Below are 15,462 nucleotides of genomic sequence, written 5' to 3' on the forward strand. Positions count from 1 at the left end.
TAACATGTCTATGCTGGGCAGAACTATGAAGGAAAATCTCCATCTTTTGGTGGGCACCGTGAGGCTCAGCATTTTGCAATACTGATAGAAAAGGAAGCCATTGTCTTGCTAACACTCCCCAAAAAGCTCCTTCTCTGACGAAGGTATAAGATAAAAATACATATCGGGACACCCACACAGCTCACAACTGCACAAAGCATATGGCAAGCTTGTGAATATGAACAAATACACTCACGTCAAAAATATCAATAAGGAATCCAAAAACCTCTACTGATCGGAAGCTCTGTGGGAAGCAACTTTTGTCTCTCTGAGACTGACAGGAGCCTCCAATTAAAACCACTTCCCAACAGTGTGATGGTGTCCCTCTTTACCCTGCCAACATCCCAATTTCAGAAGTCAACACCTTCAATCTTAGAAAGGGGTTTAAGTACTCCAGGTGGAGATGCAGGGTGTTTTTCTTGAGGAGACACTGTCTGAGGCTGAGTGACAAGCACCTACACTAACCTTCCTGCTGTGCTCCAGTGAGCCTGCACTGCCCCCATCCCATCAAGACAAGCACTTCAGACATTTTCCAGCCCCTGCCTCCAAAGCCTCCCAAGACAGGAGTAAGGCATGCTCACTGCTGCCGTCCTTGGGACTCCTTCATGTTGGGAACAGGCAGATCCCAAGCCCAGAGCAGCTGTCAGTGCAAGTCATTCTTCCAAACTGAACTACTGCTGCAACAACTTCGAGGGAAACTGTTCAGACTCAAGCAACAGCCATGAAACAAGGTGAACTTCCCCAGTGAAGCAGCAGTATTTTATTCCAGCAGAGAAACGGGCCTTGAGATGATGGGAAACATCACCAGAACTCTGTGACAGCACTAGAAAATTTGTGAGGCAATTCTTACTTGAACCACTGTCCTTCTACTCATCTTCCCTCATTACAGAACTCCACCTCTGTCATTAATATTAATAGAGAACTAATTGCCAAGGTCTCCCATGTCTCCAAAAGCATCAAGTCTGATCTCCACCAGTTGGAGGATCTCCCAGATTATTGTTTGTTGCAAGGACTGGCACAAAACTGTATTTCCTGCCACCACTCCTGCTGACACAGACAGGCATTTTTAAAAAATCCTAATTTTTTCTCAAAGAAGTCAGAGAAACATTGATGCTAAGTACATGTTACAAAAGAACAAATTTCAGGAAGATTGACTACTGCTCCACATTCTCCACTTTCATTCTCAACTCTGAAGCTCTCACTTGATTATCAGCTGAGCAGCTACAGAAGTCAAATTTAGAAACCAAATTTCCACTTGAGAACATGCAGGTATGCTCATATTTCTGAAGCCAAAACCAATTTTTTAATCCTCCTTATACATGCAGGTCACAAGAATCCAAAATTAACTTCACCCTTTCTTTTCACATCACCTTCCAAAAGTCCTAACTCTTGCTGTAACACCGCAAGACATTACAGCAGTTGACTAAGAGCAGTAGTTTAAAAAGCAAGCATTCAAGATGAAAATATTTCCAACTATAAACCTCATTAAATCCACTGGAACTATTTAGCATTTATGTCAGCCAGGACATTTTGAACAAACGCTGTGCTAAAAATACTGTGGTCTCATACACACCGGGAAACCACTACTACAACGTGTTCAGCTGAGCTAGGAAATAGCAGGAGCCTGCAGCAGAAAAGGCTCTCTCTGCTCTGCCTGGAACAGCACCTCATGCTGTAGCAATTCCAGTGTTCTACCAGTGATGGACAGTGGAAGCCACCAGAGCACACACAGAGGAACTCGCTGGAGCAGGCAGCTACTGGCAGAGTAAGGACAACAGTAACTGGGAACACTGTTTAAAGGAGTAATCCTACTGCAGCTATGAACTGGGTTTTAAATTTATTTTCTACTGTTTTTTTTTCAGAAGAGCAGAACAGCAGCAAACTTGCTGCTGAAAGCACAGCAAGCCCAGATCCTTCTCTCATTCCCTGACCAGGAGGAACCATTCTGAAATCTAAAGATGATCCACATTTGAACGCTGACAGTGCTGAACAGCACAGAACAGAGAGTCCTGCAGGCAGATGTGTCATATGCTCTGTCAAAAGGAACAGTCCCAGGGCAGCAAGGTAATAAACACTGATTTCAGCATCGACTATCTTCTCTCAGATTTGGAAAGCTAAGACACAGACCTTCAAAAACCCAGGCAGAAGCAGAATATATTACACTAAATAGATTTTGCTGCCATGTTTTGGAGAGTGAGCTTTTCTATAAAATGGGGAGCAGTATAAAACTGGAAGCCACAAAATCAGTTAAATTTAATGAGCCAATAAATATTTGTAAATGCTCTACATGCTCTACAAGGATATGAGAAACTGTATCAGCACAACCAGCTCAAGTGGACTTGAAACAGAAACTGTCCCATCTTTAAAAGCCACAGGAAAAAAAATCTGCAATGATTTCCTAGGTTAAATTGTATTTCTCTTAAATAGTCACTGTGACATTAAAGCCCATCCCTGCAGTCCAGTAACAAAAAAGCAGATACATTGTCAGTGCTCCACTGATTTTAGCAGAACTACAGAAATTTACAACACCAGGAAGAATCTGACCTGGAGCCTCCCTCTAACAGGGCAGTGGCTTGTGCTATTTCAGCAGGTATTACTTTAACAGGAATCCAGTGAAATCATTAACAGAGGAATCTGAGTCAATGAGATGTTAAGTACTTGCTATAATTACATATTATTGCAGTTTCTGCTGACAGTGCAACTCAGGAGGTTGGAATTCAATGAACTATCTAACGAATATCTGAAGTCACAGTTGTAAATGAAATTAAATCTGATTTGTGCTTGATCACATTTATGAGCTGTGTGTCTAATTTACATGAAGCCATGTAAAAAAAGCACACTTTTACACAGGTGCCCTCATTCAAAATTGTTCATGTTTTACAAAAGCAAACAAAGAAACCCCGATAACACATTAATAACAGAGAGTGCTTAACACTGGAGTGGAAGAAGAAACATCTTAAGAAAACCTGCCAGGAGGAAGAAACACACGGACCATTAACCCCCGAAACACATCTTCCAGCACATTTAAGTAATTCTGCTGAGTTTTAACAAAAACACAAATCGGCTGCAGCTCCCAGAAACACACTCAACTCTCCACTCCCACCAGACACCCATTAAGTTTTAACCTAAATGCTGAATGTGTCAGAACAATTAACACAACACACCTCAAGGTCTTTAGCAAAGCCCTTCTGAGGCTTCTGCTGGGGGAAATAGATGCAACTAACTTATGCAGCACATGGTAGTGAAGAACAGCTTACCAACAATATGTTTATTTACATTTCTGAGAAGTGTCATGAATGATAAATTTAATTCAGAGTACTCTCACCTATCATAATCTGAAAATTCCCATAGTGAAGCTACGCTGTCATATCCTAAAAAGCCCTGAGAGAGATTGCTGTGAACATATTGAGAATCAACACAAAAACAAAATTAAGAAATTTTGCAGAGATTGGTGTCTTATGTAAAATACTTCTGAAATTAAAAAAAAAACAAACAACAAAACAAAAAAAACCTAAGTGGTTGCAGACTTAAAACTACCCAAGTATTGTTCTGAGGCTGTGGGCAGCACTTCCCACAATGCAGGCTCACCAGCAGCACTGCAGTCTGGAGCGAAGGCAGGGAGCCATGCAAGGAAGGAACAAGCTACATTCTTCTGGCTTCTCATCTCCATGTATCACAGAAAAGGCAAAGGAAATTTTCAGCAGAGATATCAATCTGCACCTAAATACTATTAATTACCTTTTGTACTTTGGATCCCTTGCCAAACGTTTGACATTTAAAGCATTCCTGAGACGTGTTCCCAGGGAACTTAAAAGACAGTTTCTCCCTGACATGTCACACACACAGAGCACAGGCAGTGCCTTCACGCTTCCTAAATCCGTGCAGTTTGTTTAGCACAGTGGCTCTAACAGCAGTGCTAAGGTACACACAGCCCTATGCCAGAAGTGGCCCTGCTCTCCTTCAAAAAACTCTCACCCATCCAGAAGGCGCCAGCAAAGGCAGCAGCAAGGAAGCACAAATCTGGTCTCCAACAGACTGTTTCACAACCACTGAGAAATCCTAAAGATCTCTGCTGTGTTGCTCTACAGTTTGTTAGCATTTAAATCACCCACACCTCTTATTGCACAGCTCTGTCATACATGAAACATGAATTTAATGCAAAACACAAAACGTGCTGAAATTCCTTAACTTGTAAGGCATTTGGTTCAGCACTCCTGTTATTTAATTTGAATTTCCCTCTTGCTCATTCCTTCGTGCTGCCAGCCTGATAAATACACAGATGCCCCATGAGAGCTTGGGCCAACAAAAAAAACCTGTCAGTTCCTGATAAGATGCTGCAGCAGTAAGGGCTTCAGTTTTTTCTCCAAAAAAATACTCACTGTTAAAGCAAGCTCCTCCCTGAAACATGTTTGAATTCCAGAAGCCACCTCTGTGAGGCTGGACAAATTCACACTTGACTCTTGTTAAAGCACTGTAATGGTCACTTGACCTCAAATTGCATCTTAACATTACTGGCCAAATCAACTGGAAGCAAAAAGCACTGCTTGGGGTGATGTCCTCAGTCTCCACACTGAGCAGTTCTGGATTTTACACAAGTTCTGATCACAGGCTGCTGAGCATCCGAGGCACTAATAGCAGTTAGTAGAATTTAGTAGTTTTGGAATGCAATTTGATTATTTTGCAAACAAAAGTAATTTTTATCTACTGCACTCTGCAAACACAATGGGAGAGCTCAAAGTCAAGATAAATTGCTTTTAGTCTCATTGCCCTCAGTAGTAAGAGGTTTTTACATCCAACCTAAGTAACAAAGCTCTTAAAGGCAAAACTCAATAGAATCCAAATCTCTGGAGGTGGGGACATTTTCAGCATCCAAGCTCTAGTTGGAAACAACAGTTTTGGACTCCATTTCCCTTCTGAATGCTGAAGACTGCAAGGATGTTACTTGCAGAAAAGACTGTCTGTTTCAGCACAATGCTGCTCTCAGCATGGTCTGCAAACAGGCACTGCTGGGACTGAACACGGAAAATTCTTTGCAATGCGTAGGGATACTAAAAATACAGCTAAGGTGAAAAAAATACCCACTACAGCCAAAAAGGGGGGAGAACCTGGATATTGAAATGGAATGCAATTACTCAAGCTGGAATTTGCCCAGGACACTCTTGCTTAGAGTGATCTGGCTATTTAATGACAAGAAACAGCCAGGAACACGTATTTACTGCTGGCACCCCCTCTCACACCCACACCACCCTGCTGTCAATGAAACGGGCGTGTAACCAGAGCCAGGCTCCAGCCACAGCCCGGCTGCACCGTGCTGACCTGCAATGGGCAGGTCCACCCAACGCACTGCAGCTGCAACAACTTGTGTGACTACAACCCGAGGTAGTGTGTCCACTGACCCAGATAGGAACATTAATTACAACAGGAAGTTTCAAAGTGCTTAAGCTGCCCTATTACTGATACACTTGCCAAAAGTCACCCCAAACACTCTTTATTAACAAAAATGTTTACTGCTGCTACACTCAACACTCAGAATGAGTCAGTACCAGCCCCCAGAAAAACTTCCCTTCCCCCAAATGTGAAGTACAGGAGGCCAAAAAAGGAGAGTTTGGCTCTACTGTTTAGCGCTGCCTGACAATAATCGAAGTACAAATCAATTCTAAACATCTGGGGGGAAAAAAACTGGGCACTTGGGATTCCTATCACCCACTCCTAATCTTTGCCACTAAATTGGATCAAAAACCAAGAAAATAAGAGCAAGAGGCTCGGTGCTCTGTCTGAAGGAGAACTGCTGTTCCCACATCCGCATGTGACAATTCCCGACGCACCAGTGCAAAGAGCTCCTGTGCAGAGGAAACCAGGCTCAGAGCAAGCAGAGGTGACAGATTTTCAGGGAGATCAAGGGTGGTCACAAGGTCAGAGAGTCCAGTGTCTATGCAGCATTATTCCCCTAGCAAGACTAACAGGGTTACACGTACCTTCCAGTGCTGAAAAGGGTTTTGGGGTTTAGGGGCCTCTGATCAATGACAATGATGTTACATGACTGCCACAAATAATTACAGTAGGAGGGAAAGGGTGCTGATGCCTGCTGCTGGTGCTATGGATTTGTAGGGTGTGCTTGATTTACCAGGAATTTGGTTTTTCTGTCAAGGTGTCTTACTTTGAATTTCTGTATTGAATTCCTTCAACACATGGTAGAAATAAAAACCACAGGAGTTTTAAGAGCTGTATGACTAAAGCTCTTAGAAGAATAAAACAGCACATGGTCACAACAGAGGAGAAAAATCCCTCTGAAAGGTTCACTGGAAGATGGAGTCAAAAGGTCAAATATACATCACTTCCCCTATGTACAGCAGAACTAAATAACTAAAGCTTACCAGGGAGTATTTTTCCCTAAATAAATGTGATCCTTAGATGAAGCAAGTGTTTTCTAGCACAAGAATGCTACAAGCATTCCTATATAAGCTTATATTTAAATGCTTCAAGAGTTACACCCGTACTTCTTAGGAAATCCACTGCACCCTTTTTCCTGATAAAAATTATTCATAGAGCCCCACTATAAATTCAGAATGAAACCTGCATATTTAATGCTGTGTGCCCCTGCTGCACACACACAATCACATGCCAATGAACTGACAGAACGAAAGGTGCTCGCAAGCGTAGATCTGTAAATATTTACACTCAGTAGCCTACAAAGCAACCAGGCACGTGGACATCATCCAGAAAAGCATTCTAAAAATTAGTGTAACTATAAGTCAAGCAGATATTTTCAACCACCTTTTTTGTCCTCTCTCTCACCTCAGTAGTCAGGGGACAGCTCAGAGCTCCTCACACATCCCAAACAGTGACAGTAATACACACACACAAAGGTTGGTTGTATACCCTTCACCCTATTTAAGCCCTTCAATTTGACACCTATCAAATGAGGCAAACTTGCAATTAGCTCGCTTCCTATAAAAATGAATAAATTATCAGAAAAAGTTAGCAGTCAGGCTGATTAGAAAAGATAATATTGTATGTCTGTGTATATATATATCAATATAAATATACATATAGACAGATATGCATATATATTCATATATAAATATATACATATACAACAAATTATATATAAATTGTGTACATATATATATATATATACACATACATATATAAAATTACAGGAGTGCTGTAAATGTTTCTGAACAAAATGAAGTTAGCTTGCAAAGTCCCTAAAGTGATGCTGTCTACCTTTCTGGAATTGTCTACACTATGATCTGTTGGGTTTTTTAACGTAGGTTTTTATTTTAATTTAAAAAAACCCATCTAACAAGGTAAAGTCACATCATTTAAATAGCCAGGAAGAAAATAAGACTGATCTTAAAATGGATGCAGCAGCTTCTTTTAAAGAGCAACATGTTGCAATCACCTTTCATTTTAGGGGAAGGGAGGGATTCCCTCAAAGGAACAGAGACGGGGAGCAGTGGGGGGAGGGAGCCTGCGATTAAAAAAAAAAAAAAAAAAAGCGACTTGGGATTTTTAATTTTTTTTTTTTTTTTTTAGCTAAAAACTTTGCTTTCCCCTCGGTTACAAGGGGCTGGTGCCGGGGATGGCGGCCCGGTGCCTCTGCAGAGGCGGCTCGGCGGCAGCTCGGGGAGGAGGAGAAGGAGAGAAAAGCCACAGAGAGAGAGAGAGAGAAAAAGAAAATGGCGCAGAGACTAAGTCCCGACCGTCGACAAGGCGACTTTCCAGGGAGGAATCGGGGCCCAAAGGCGACCCCGGCAGAGCCGCTGCGCTCGGATCGGGGGCCTGCGGTGCCCCCACTCGGGGCGGCGGGGGTCGGGGGGGCCCGATCCCGGCGGGAAAGGGGCGCTTTTGGCAGCTCGATGGGAACAATGGGGCCGGTGAGCGCGGAGCCGGGACTTAGTCTCTGGGACGCCATGTCTGTGCGAGGGGCGCGCCGGGGCCGCACTCACCGTTCGCTCGGAAATCCGCCTCGATCTGCGGGGAGAGCACACAGGGACACACCGTCAGCACGCCCGGGTCCGCGCCGCCCCGGGGGACCCCCACCCGCGCCCTCACCCGCATTTTGAGGGGAATTAAATACTAAATGAGAAAAGCCCGGCGCGATGCGGAAGGTGATGGGGGAGCCGGTGAAGCGCCCCCCCGGCCCCGCGCAGCTCATGAGGGGACCCCTCCCGAGCCCCCCGAAGGGCAGCGAGCCGGGGCAGCGCGGCAGCCGCCCGCTCCCCTTCTCCGCCCAGCCCGGGGGTCACACGCGGGTCCCCGCTCCCACCGCCCCCCATCCCACCGCGGGGGGACAGCTGGGCTGACAGGGCTCTGCCCAGACTTATGGGGGCGGCCGCAGGGCACGGTCCCCGCGCTGGGGTTACCGGGGGTGGTGAGGCGGCCAGCCCAGGGCCGGCACGGGGAGATGCGGGCACCGCGGCGGGGGTCCCCCGGGAGCGCGCCCCGCGGGCGGGCACGGGGCGCTCACCTGGGAATCGTTGTGCAGCTGGTCCCCGCTCATGCCGGAGGCGCGGGCGGCCGGGCGGAGCGGGAGGAGCGGCGGGCAGAGGAGCGCCGGGCGGAGCGGGACGCGGGGAGCGCAGCGCGGTTGTGTAACAGACTAAGTCCCGGTTTCGGCGCTCTGCGCAGGCGCGGCGCCTTTTAAAGCGGCGGGGCGAGGACGGCCGGGTAGGGGGCGGGAAGCGGCCGCGCGCGTATTTGCATCCGGGCCACGCCCCCAGAACCGGCATGATTTGCATGCGGGCCACGCCCCGCCGGCGTGACCGCTCCGACCCGCTGCCCCCCCCCCACGGTGCGCTACGCCGGCTCGCTGCTTTACATATCCGGTCCCGCCCCTTCCTCTCCCTCATCCAATGGCGCGGCAAAACCCGGCACTCATTTACATGCGAGGCCCCGCCCCCTCCCCGCGGCTGCACGGCCCGGTGCATTGTGTAAGAACCCGTGCTGCTCCGTGCGCGTAGCGCGCATGCGCTGTGTCTCCGCCCCGCCGGCTGTATTTGCATACAAGCCCCGCCCCCACGCGCAGGCCCCGCCCCCGGAGCCGCATGGCGGGCGGGCTGCTCTGAGGGGAGGCGGTCCGGCTGCTCCCCGCGGTAACCCCACAGCGGCGGCCCCGCAGCCCCCGAGCACTGTGCGGCCCTCAGGGCTTCTCCTGAAGTCCCGCCGCGCCACAACCCCCAGAGGCACCAGCTCGTGGGCAATTAGAGCATTTCCTAGTGAGGGGAGGCGAGTGCGCACCGTTCCCCCTCGTTATCTCTGTGGCTGACCCCTCGCTGCCCGTCTCTGTACGCCGCCGCACCGGGCTGGGGTGCGGAGGCCGCGGGAAGCACGGGTAGATGCTGATGGGGGATGCAGATCAGGCAGCTTTGGGCTCACTTGACTCGTTTGAGTCAAGGACAGCACTGGTGCATTGCATAAAAGAGCATTAAAAAGGGATCAGCCCGCAAGGTTTTTCTTCTGGCATAAGCAGGCTCTTAAAATTTCTTTCTCCTGAGAGGAAATTGAGGGTAAAAGGGGGCCAAAGCTGCATTTTCTTTTAGGTAATCTGGTAATGAAGCACGTGCCTGCCTAGAAAAACACTCCTCCTTCCTCAACCCAAACCCGAAGACATTTATTTCTGTTCCGCAGCAGCTCTTACAAACGGTGTTCTTGTCGGTGTACTAAATGGCAGGTTTAGTATGCATGGCTGGTACGTGTCTCACAGGACTGCCTCCAGTCTTCTTGGAGCTTCCATCCTCTGCTGCAACACAGACTGTACCTTTCCTCAGCTTCTTTACACAACCAGAGCTTTGATTTGACACTAAAATAACCTGGCGCTGCCAGGCTATCTGAAGAGATACATCAAAATGTAAGCAGTGACAGCAGCCACCTATTTGCACTGCATATTTATATCCTGCAAAGGGAAAACTCTGTCACTTTCTTACCGTCTTCAGAAGAGGATCTGAGGACTTCCTTTTTTTTACCGAGAGCAGGCAAATATTTCTGGCTCTGGAGCTGTTTATTATGCAAACTGCTTTAGTCACTGTTAGATTTTTAAATATAAACATAATGAAAGGGCTGTTTCAGACGCCGGGAAGAGGTGTGTGCCCCTGGCTCACAAGAATGAGGTGAAAGCAGGCTTTGCCCTGGGTTTGAGCCCCTCCTTACTGCCATCCAGGGCTGCAGGGCTCTGTCTTTTGAGACAGCCTGGGCTGGCACCTCCTGCTTCCAACATTAGAAATTCCTGAAAGCTCTTCCTTTGGAGCAGCAATTTCACTTTAAACCTCGCATCTTTGCCTCCACAAGAAGCCCTGCTCACAAGACAAGGAGCCACCACCATGCCCGGCACGCTGCAGCCGCAGCCAGCCCTGTGCAGGGAAAGGCAGCACGGCCCCTTCCAGCAGCTGCCACCTTCACAGGCTGCAAAGCAGAGCCCCGAAACCGGCACACGAGGGGTTTAGCGCTGTGCTGCCGGCAGGAGCCTGCTGGCAGCCGGGTGGGAGAGCTCGGAAGGAACAGGGAGCTTCCCAGTTTGCTGTCTCGGGTCCTGACAAGGACCACTCCCGCGGCAGCAGTGCCACAGCCATTGGTGACGAGCACAACCTTGCTCGAATGTCAAACCCCTCTCACACCACGGGGAACCTGCAGCTCAGACAGCCGTGCTCGAGTGCCTCCCAGGAATCGCTTCCCATCTGCCGCACGGAGCTGCCTCCTCTGGAGCTGCTGGAAACCCACCGGGACACAAACCTGTGCGACCTGCTGCAGGCGAGGCTGGACTGGGTGTGCTCCAAGGCACCTCCCAAACCCAGCCATGCCGTGTGATCCCTTTTGTCCCCAGTTTTCCATAGGGTTATCCTGGGCTATGATAGGAGCCCTATCCACAGGACTCCTGCAGGGAGCCCCTGCTCTGCTGTTAGAACCCAAAGGGCTTCTAACAGCAGGGAAATATACAGCTTGTTCAAAACACATTAAACCGGAATACCTGTGTGGCCCCATCTGTTGCAACGAGCTGTGTGATAAAAAAAACTTCTGATCTCCAAACCTATAAGCAGCAGCACCACCGTCCAGGAGGCTGAACCTCCCTCACCTCCTTCCACGCTGGCATCCCTTGGCACACGGGAGGCTCTGCCAAAGGAGAGGAAGGCTCGTACAGGACACACCACTGTGAAGTGGTCGTGGCCTCAAGCCTGCCAGAGTCAGAGAAGCATTTGGACAACGCTCTCAAGCACAGGGGATTCTTGGGGTTGTCCTACGTGGAAGCTGGACTCTGTGATCCTTGTGCATCCCATCCGGCTTGGGAGATTCTGATTGTAACCATCCCTTTCCACAGAGGAGGCTGGCAGTGGAGGGGTTAACGTGCTTGGACCTGCTTCCCTGGCGAGCCTGTGCACACCCCAACAAGATAAATGGGGGGAGTTCACACCTCGGAGTGCTGTGGTCTCTCTCCAGGGCTCCCTGGGACCAGTACATCACCATCGGGTTAATGTAGCCTAGGTGATTGCCTGCAAAAAGAAACAGCTGGAAACTATGTGTTTAAATTAAACCATAAATCACCCAGGATACAAAACCAGTAGAAAAGCCTCCAGTTCTTGATCCTGGTGAATTGCGAGATTTGATTTATCTGGTGCACTGGGGACCTCATGCTGTGCTCAGGGTGCATGTTTTGGGAGAGGGAGGTGGGTGCTGTTTTCCTGGCCAGCTGTGCAGTCCTGTATCAGGATGGGATCCTACACTGTGCTCCAGCCCGAGTCCCCACTCTTGTGGACCACCCACACAAGAAACCTCGACATCCAAACCCCTAAACCCTCCACAGCCCTCTTTCCAAGCCTTGCCCTTAGCCTCAGGTGAAGCCATCTGCATTGTGTTCCTTCAGTTAATTCGCCTTTATATTTGATTATATGATGCATTTCAAGTTTGAAAGCAAAAGCCAGTGGTAATTAAATACACTCATGTCTTGGTATTTTTGATTACAGTATCAAAAGGTCAGGCCTTAGAGCTTATTTTGGAGGGAAGAAGGAAGAGCACAACACTGCCAACACATGCAATTTTATTAGTAGTCCCACATATCCAAGTCCACTTGTTTAGTTTTTCTTAATATAATTTTGTAAAAGTCTCTGCTTTTGTCAGAGGCAGCATCCAGTTTCTAGTATTTATGTTTAGGAGGAAAAAAAAAAGCAACAAACTCCTTCCATCTGAATACAAAACAAATGCATTTTACTTGTGAAGAGGTAAAAAAGAGCCAGTTACAAAACACATTTAAACCCAAAAATCTAATTTTTATGAGCCTGTCGTGATTTTTTTAGTCTCAGGTCATTTGTAAGAGCTATGGTTTGGATATTTCTATCACTACTGTATGGTTTTTTCACAGCCAGAGACCTGCCTGATGTGCAGGATTCCCAACTGGTGTCATCCTCTAAACCTGCTGCCTCTAGAACCAAGTGACACTGGTACAAAATAGGAACAGTCAGATACACGACTCCCCACTCATTTTTCATTAGCATGACCTGCTCAAAACACTCATACTTATTATGTACTGTCGGGTGCATCGAAACTAAATGATCTCAGTGCTCTGAAAGAAGTGCACTTTAATAAACTGCAGCAATTATTCACAGTTTTATATGTAAGGCAAGGGAGCAGATTAAGCAGAACCAGCAGATACGATTGTAAGTGGGAGCTTTCAAAGGTCAGTCTTAATTACTGAGTTTCACCTGGGATGGGAGAAGCTTACAGAAGTCCTGGGAAATTACCAGTTAGAAAACAATAGCTGATATCACTTGAGCTTCATTATGTCCTCATTTGCTTTGGATAAGAGACAGCAGTGGTAGAGAGGTTGGTGTAATGGAGAGGAGAACATTCGGATCACAATCCAAGGAGCACGTACCTGGATTTCCAGCTGACACTGCCAAGCACATACACACATCTGCCGCGATGGTTGGGGCTGCTGCATGGCCAGTGTGTAACACCAAATGCAGTCAGGCACAAATATTCCTCTGTGCCTCACTGCCTTCCTGCTCCTAGCAAATAAAAGTGACTCTCCTGCTTGAGAAAACAATGAGAAAAAAACCAATAAGCCCATAAACAACACCTTTCTTCAGGCTGGCCTCCTCATCTTGCCGTGCAGAGCAGGCAGTGGCCGGTTTTTGGAGGTTACCCCACCCCGGGGCTCCCAGCAGCAAAGCGTGGGCGCTCTGGGAGCCCCAGAGCACGTGAGAAAAGCCACCCTTGCATAACGTGGCAGGCGTGGGAGGCAATAGGATGGCTCTTTTAGAGCGTTCACATGTTGCAAATATAGCAGAGATAAGGAGCCATTTCATATAATCCGTGCCCCTGGAATGAATTTCGCATGAATTTAGGCTAGCTGGTTTCACTTTTATCTCCTGTAGTTGATTTCAGTGGCTGTTTCTCACAATGTGACATAATTCTGTGATGCAGATTCCTGACATTGCAAGGAAAAGCTCCCAAGGATTTCTATTCACATCAGAACTGCTATTAAAAAATACCCAGAGTTAAATTTGGTATCCACAGTTAATAAACGACTCTCCTTCACAGTACAATGAGATAATATTTCTCCTGTGTCTACTGTTTTCCATCCAAAGGAGAGAAGAATCCCCATTTTGGGAAAGAAACTGCTCACTTGGACTGTTTCCATTTCTGGAGTTGCGCCATGTGGAGAATGCTGGGCCCAGCTCCAGGAGATCCAAGCAGCCCAAACCCATCCAAAATCCACGGGAGCTCTGATAGTCGTCACTCCAAGTGCCAGTCCAGACGTATCCCAGAGACTGGCCCTGCTGAACTCGGGAACACTTTAGAAAAGGAGCCTTTAAAGACTTCGAGTCAGTGACAAGCACTGAAAATTCAGCAGAGACTCTTGGCACAGTTCCCCTGTGACGTGCCAGTTGCCATCACCCTCCTGTCCCATGCCAAAAAATCTACTTTTAGCTGGAGGGCTCTGAGACAGCCTAAACTCAGCCTAGCCTGGAAAACTCAGTAGAAGAGAGCCCGGCAAAATGTGGGGAACTCACCTTAAGCTGGTTTGCCCTCCAGGCTGGAGAGGAGTGCGGCCAAACGCGGGTGCATTTCGACTTGAAAGCTCGAGTGAGGTGTGAATTGCTCAGGCCTTAGTCAGGAGGTGACATGTGGCCCCATTAATGGCTTTATAAGCTTTGGTGGCCCCGTGCAATTTGGGGCACTTCCCAGTGAGAAGGAGAGCCCTGTGCTCCCGGGTCCGCTCTGTTCCTGCTCTGGCACAGCTCTCCCTTGGTGTCTGTGCTCACGGCAGGGATGGCCCCAGGAGCGCTGTCCTGCCTGGTGCACCCAGCTGTCTGGGGATCCCACCCTGCATCCCTTCCCTTCCAGCACACTCCTTGCACAGCCAGAAAGGCACTGGCAGCTCTTCCCGAGTGCCTCAGCTCTCTTCTGCGGCTCTTCCCGAGCTCTGGGTACTCTGGTACCCTCATGGCACAAAAAGAAATAGAACAGAAAGTCTTTTGAGAATTGACACTTGGTAAAGGTGAGATAGAGACCAGCCTTGCTTTTGGGGCTGTAAAACCCCTGCTTTAAGGAGGGTCTATTGTAACTTACCCTCTTTTTTGGGCCCTCTGTGCTTCAACTCATCTGGCAGAGAAAGCTCGTAGTTCCTCTGTGCCAGTGGAGGTGATGGGTGAGAAAAGCAGGTATGGGATGCTCTGCTGATCAGGTGAGAGTGACCCAAAGTAGTGGCAGCATTTTCAGCTCTGAGCTAATCAGCCTGATTAATACTTCCATCACTGAGCAGCTATAGCTCCAGGTGGGGTCTGTTAAGGTCCCTCTTCTCCCTGGAGGTGGGTTAGGCCATCAAACTGTGCCTAGGTCCAGCCTGGGTGCAAATCCTTGCACTAATACCAGGATGTGGTGAACCATCAGCAGGGGCAGAACATGTCAGGGCTGTTCATTCTGTGGGGCTCACCCCACAGAGCGAACCCAGCAGCATCTGCACCCTGGTGCTAACCGTGAATTCCGTGTCACAGCCAGATGCCATGTCCACAGGCAGCATCACAACAGGCTGGAGAGCTTTTGGAGGGATGTTAGTGTCTAAGCCTAGGGCTGTCCTGCTGTCAGGCAGGATACGAAAATCCTGCTGGCTTTGAAAATCAAATGGCCAAATCTGTATGATAGATAGCCCTGCTTAGAAATGTCCCTATCACTGGCTTTAAATGCATTTATCATGGTTTTTGCTGGATCATAAATCTTTCCTAAAATAACTTGCAATGTTAGTATTGTAACAGAGCTACAAAAGCCAAAGCATGAACCCTTGATCAGGAAATCCACCAAAACCTCAAGTGGAAATAACTACTTTAATGTAATTTTGTCAAGGAGGAAGTAATGAAGATACTTCATAAGGAAACAATAATCAATCTCAAAATATGAATGAAAATAATGATGGAACTGATTTTTAAAATA

General features: G+C 47.8%; 1 protein-coding gene and 1 long non-coding RNA gene across 2 annotated transcripts in view; both read right to left on the reverse strand.

Moving 5' to 3' along the window:
* The window catches only part of TOP1 (DNA topoisomerase I), a 65,982-nt gene extending 57,300 nt beyond the window's left edge, over positions 1-8,682 (reverse strand). The window contains exons 1-2 of the mRNA XM_039728126.1: positions 8,513-8,682; positions 7,992-8,016 (exon numbers count right to left, since the gene is read on the reverse strand). Of these exons, the coding sequence (XP_039584060.1) occupies positions 7,992-8,016; positions 8,513-8,545 (58 nt within the window). The 5' untranslated portion in view covers positions 8,546-8,682. The remainder of the gene's footprint in view (positions 1-7,991; positions 8,017-8,512) is intronic.
* A 544-nt stretch (positions 8,683-9,226) lies between these two features.
* On the reverse strand, positions 9,227-14,736 carry LOC120511315. The gene is made up of 3 exons (XR_005629694.1): positions 14,605-14,736; positions 12,905-13,059; positions 9,227-11,525 (listed from the first exon to the last, which is right to left on the reverse strand). It is a non-coding gene; the product is annotated as an uncharacterized LOC120511315 (long non-coding RNA).
* Positions 14,737-15,462: the final 726 nt, after the last annotated feature.

Source organism: Passer montanus, unplaced genomic scaffold (genome assembly GCF_014805655.1).
Source record: "Passer montanus isolate IOZ18808 unplaced genomic scaffold, ASM1480565v1 scaffold64, whole genome shotgun sequence".
Lineage (NCBI taxonomy): Eukaryota > Metazoa > Chordata > Aves > Passeriformes > Passeridae > Passer > Passer montanus.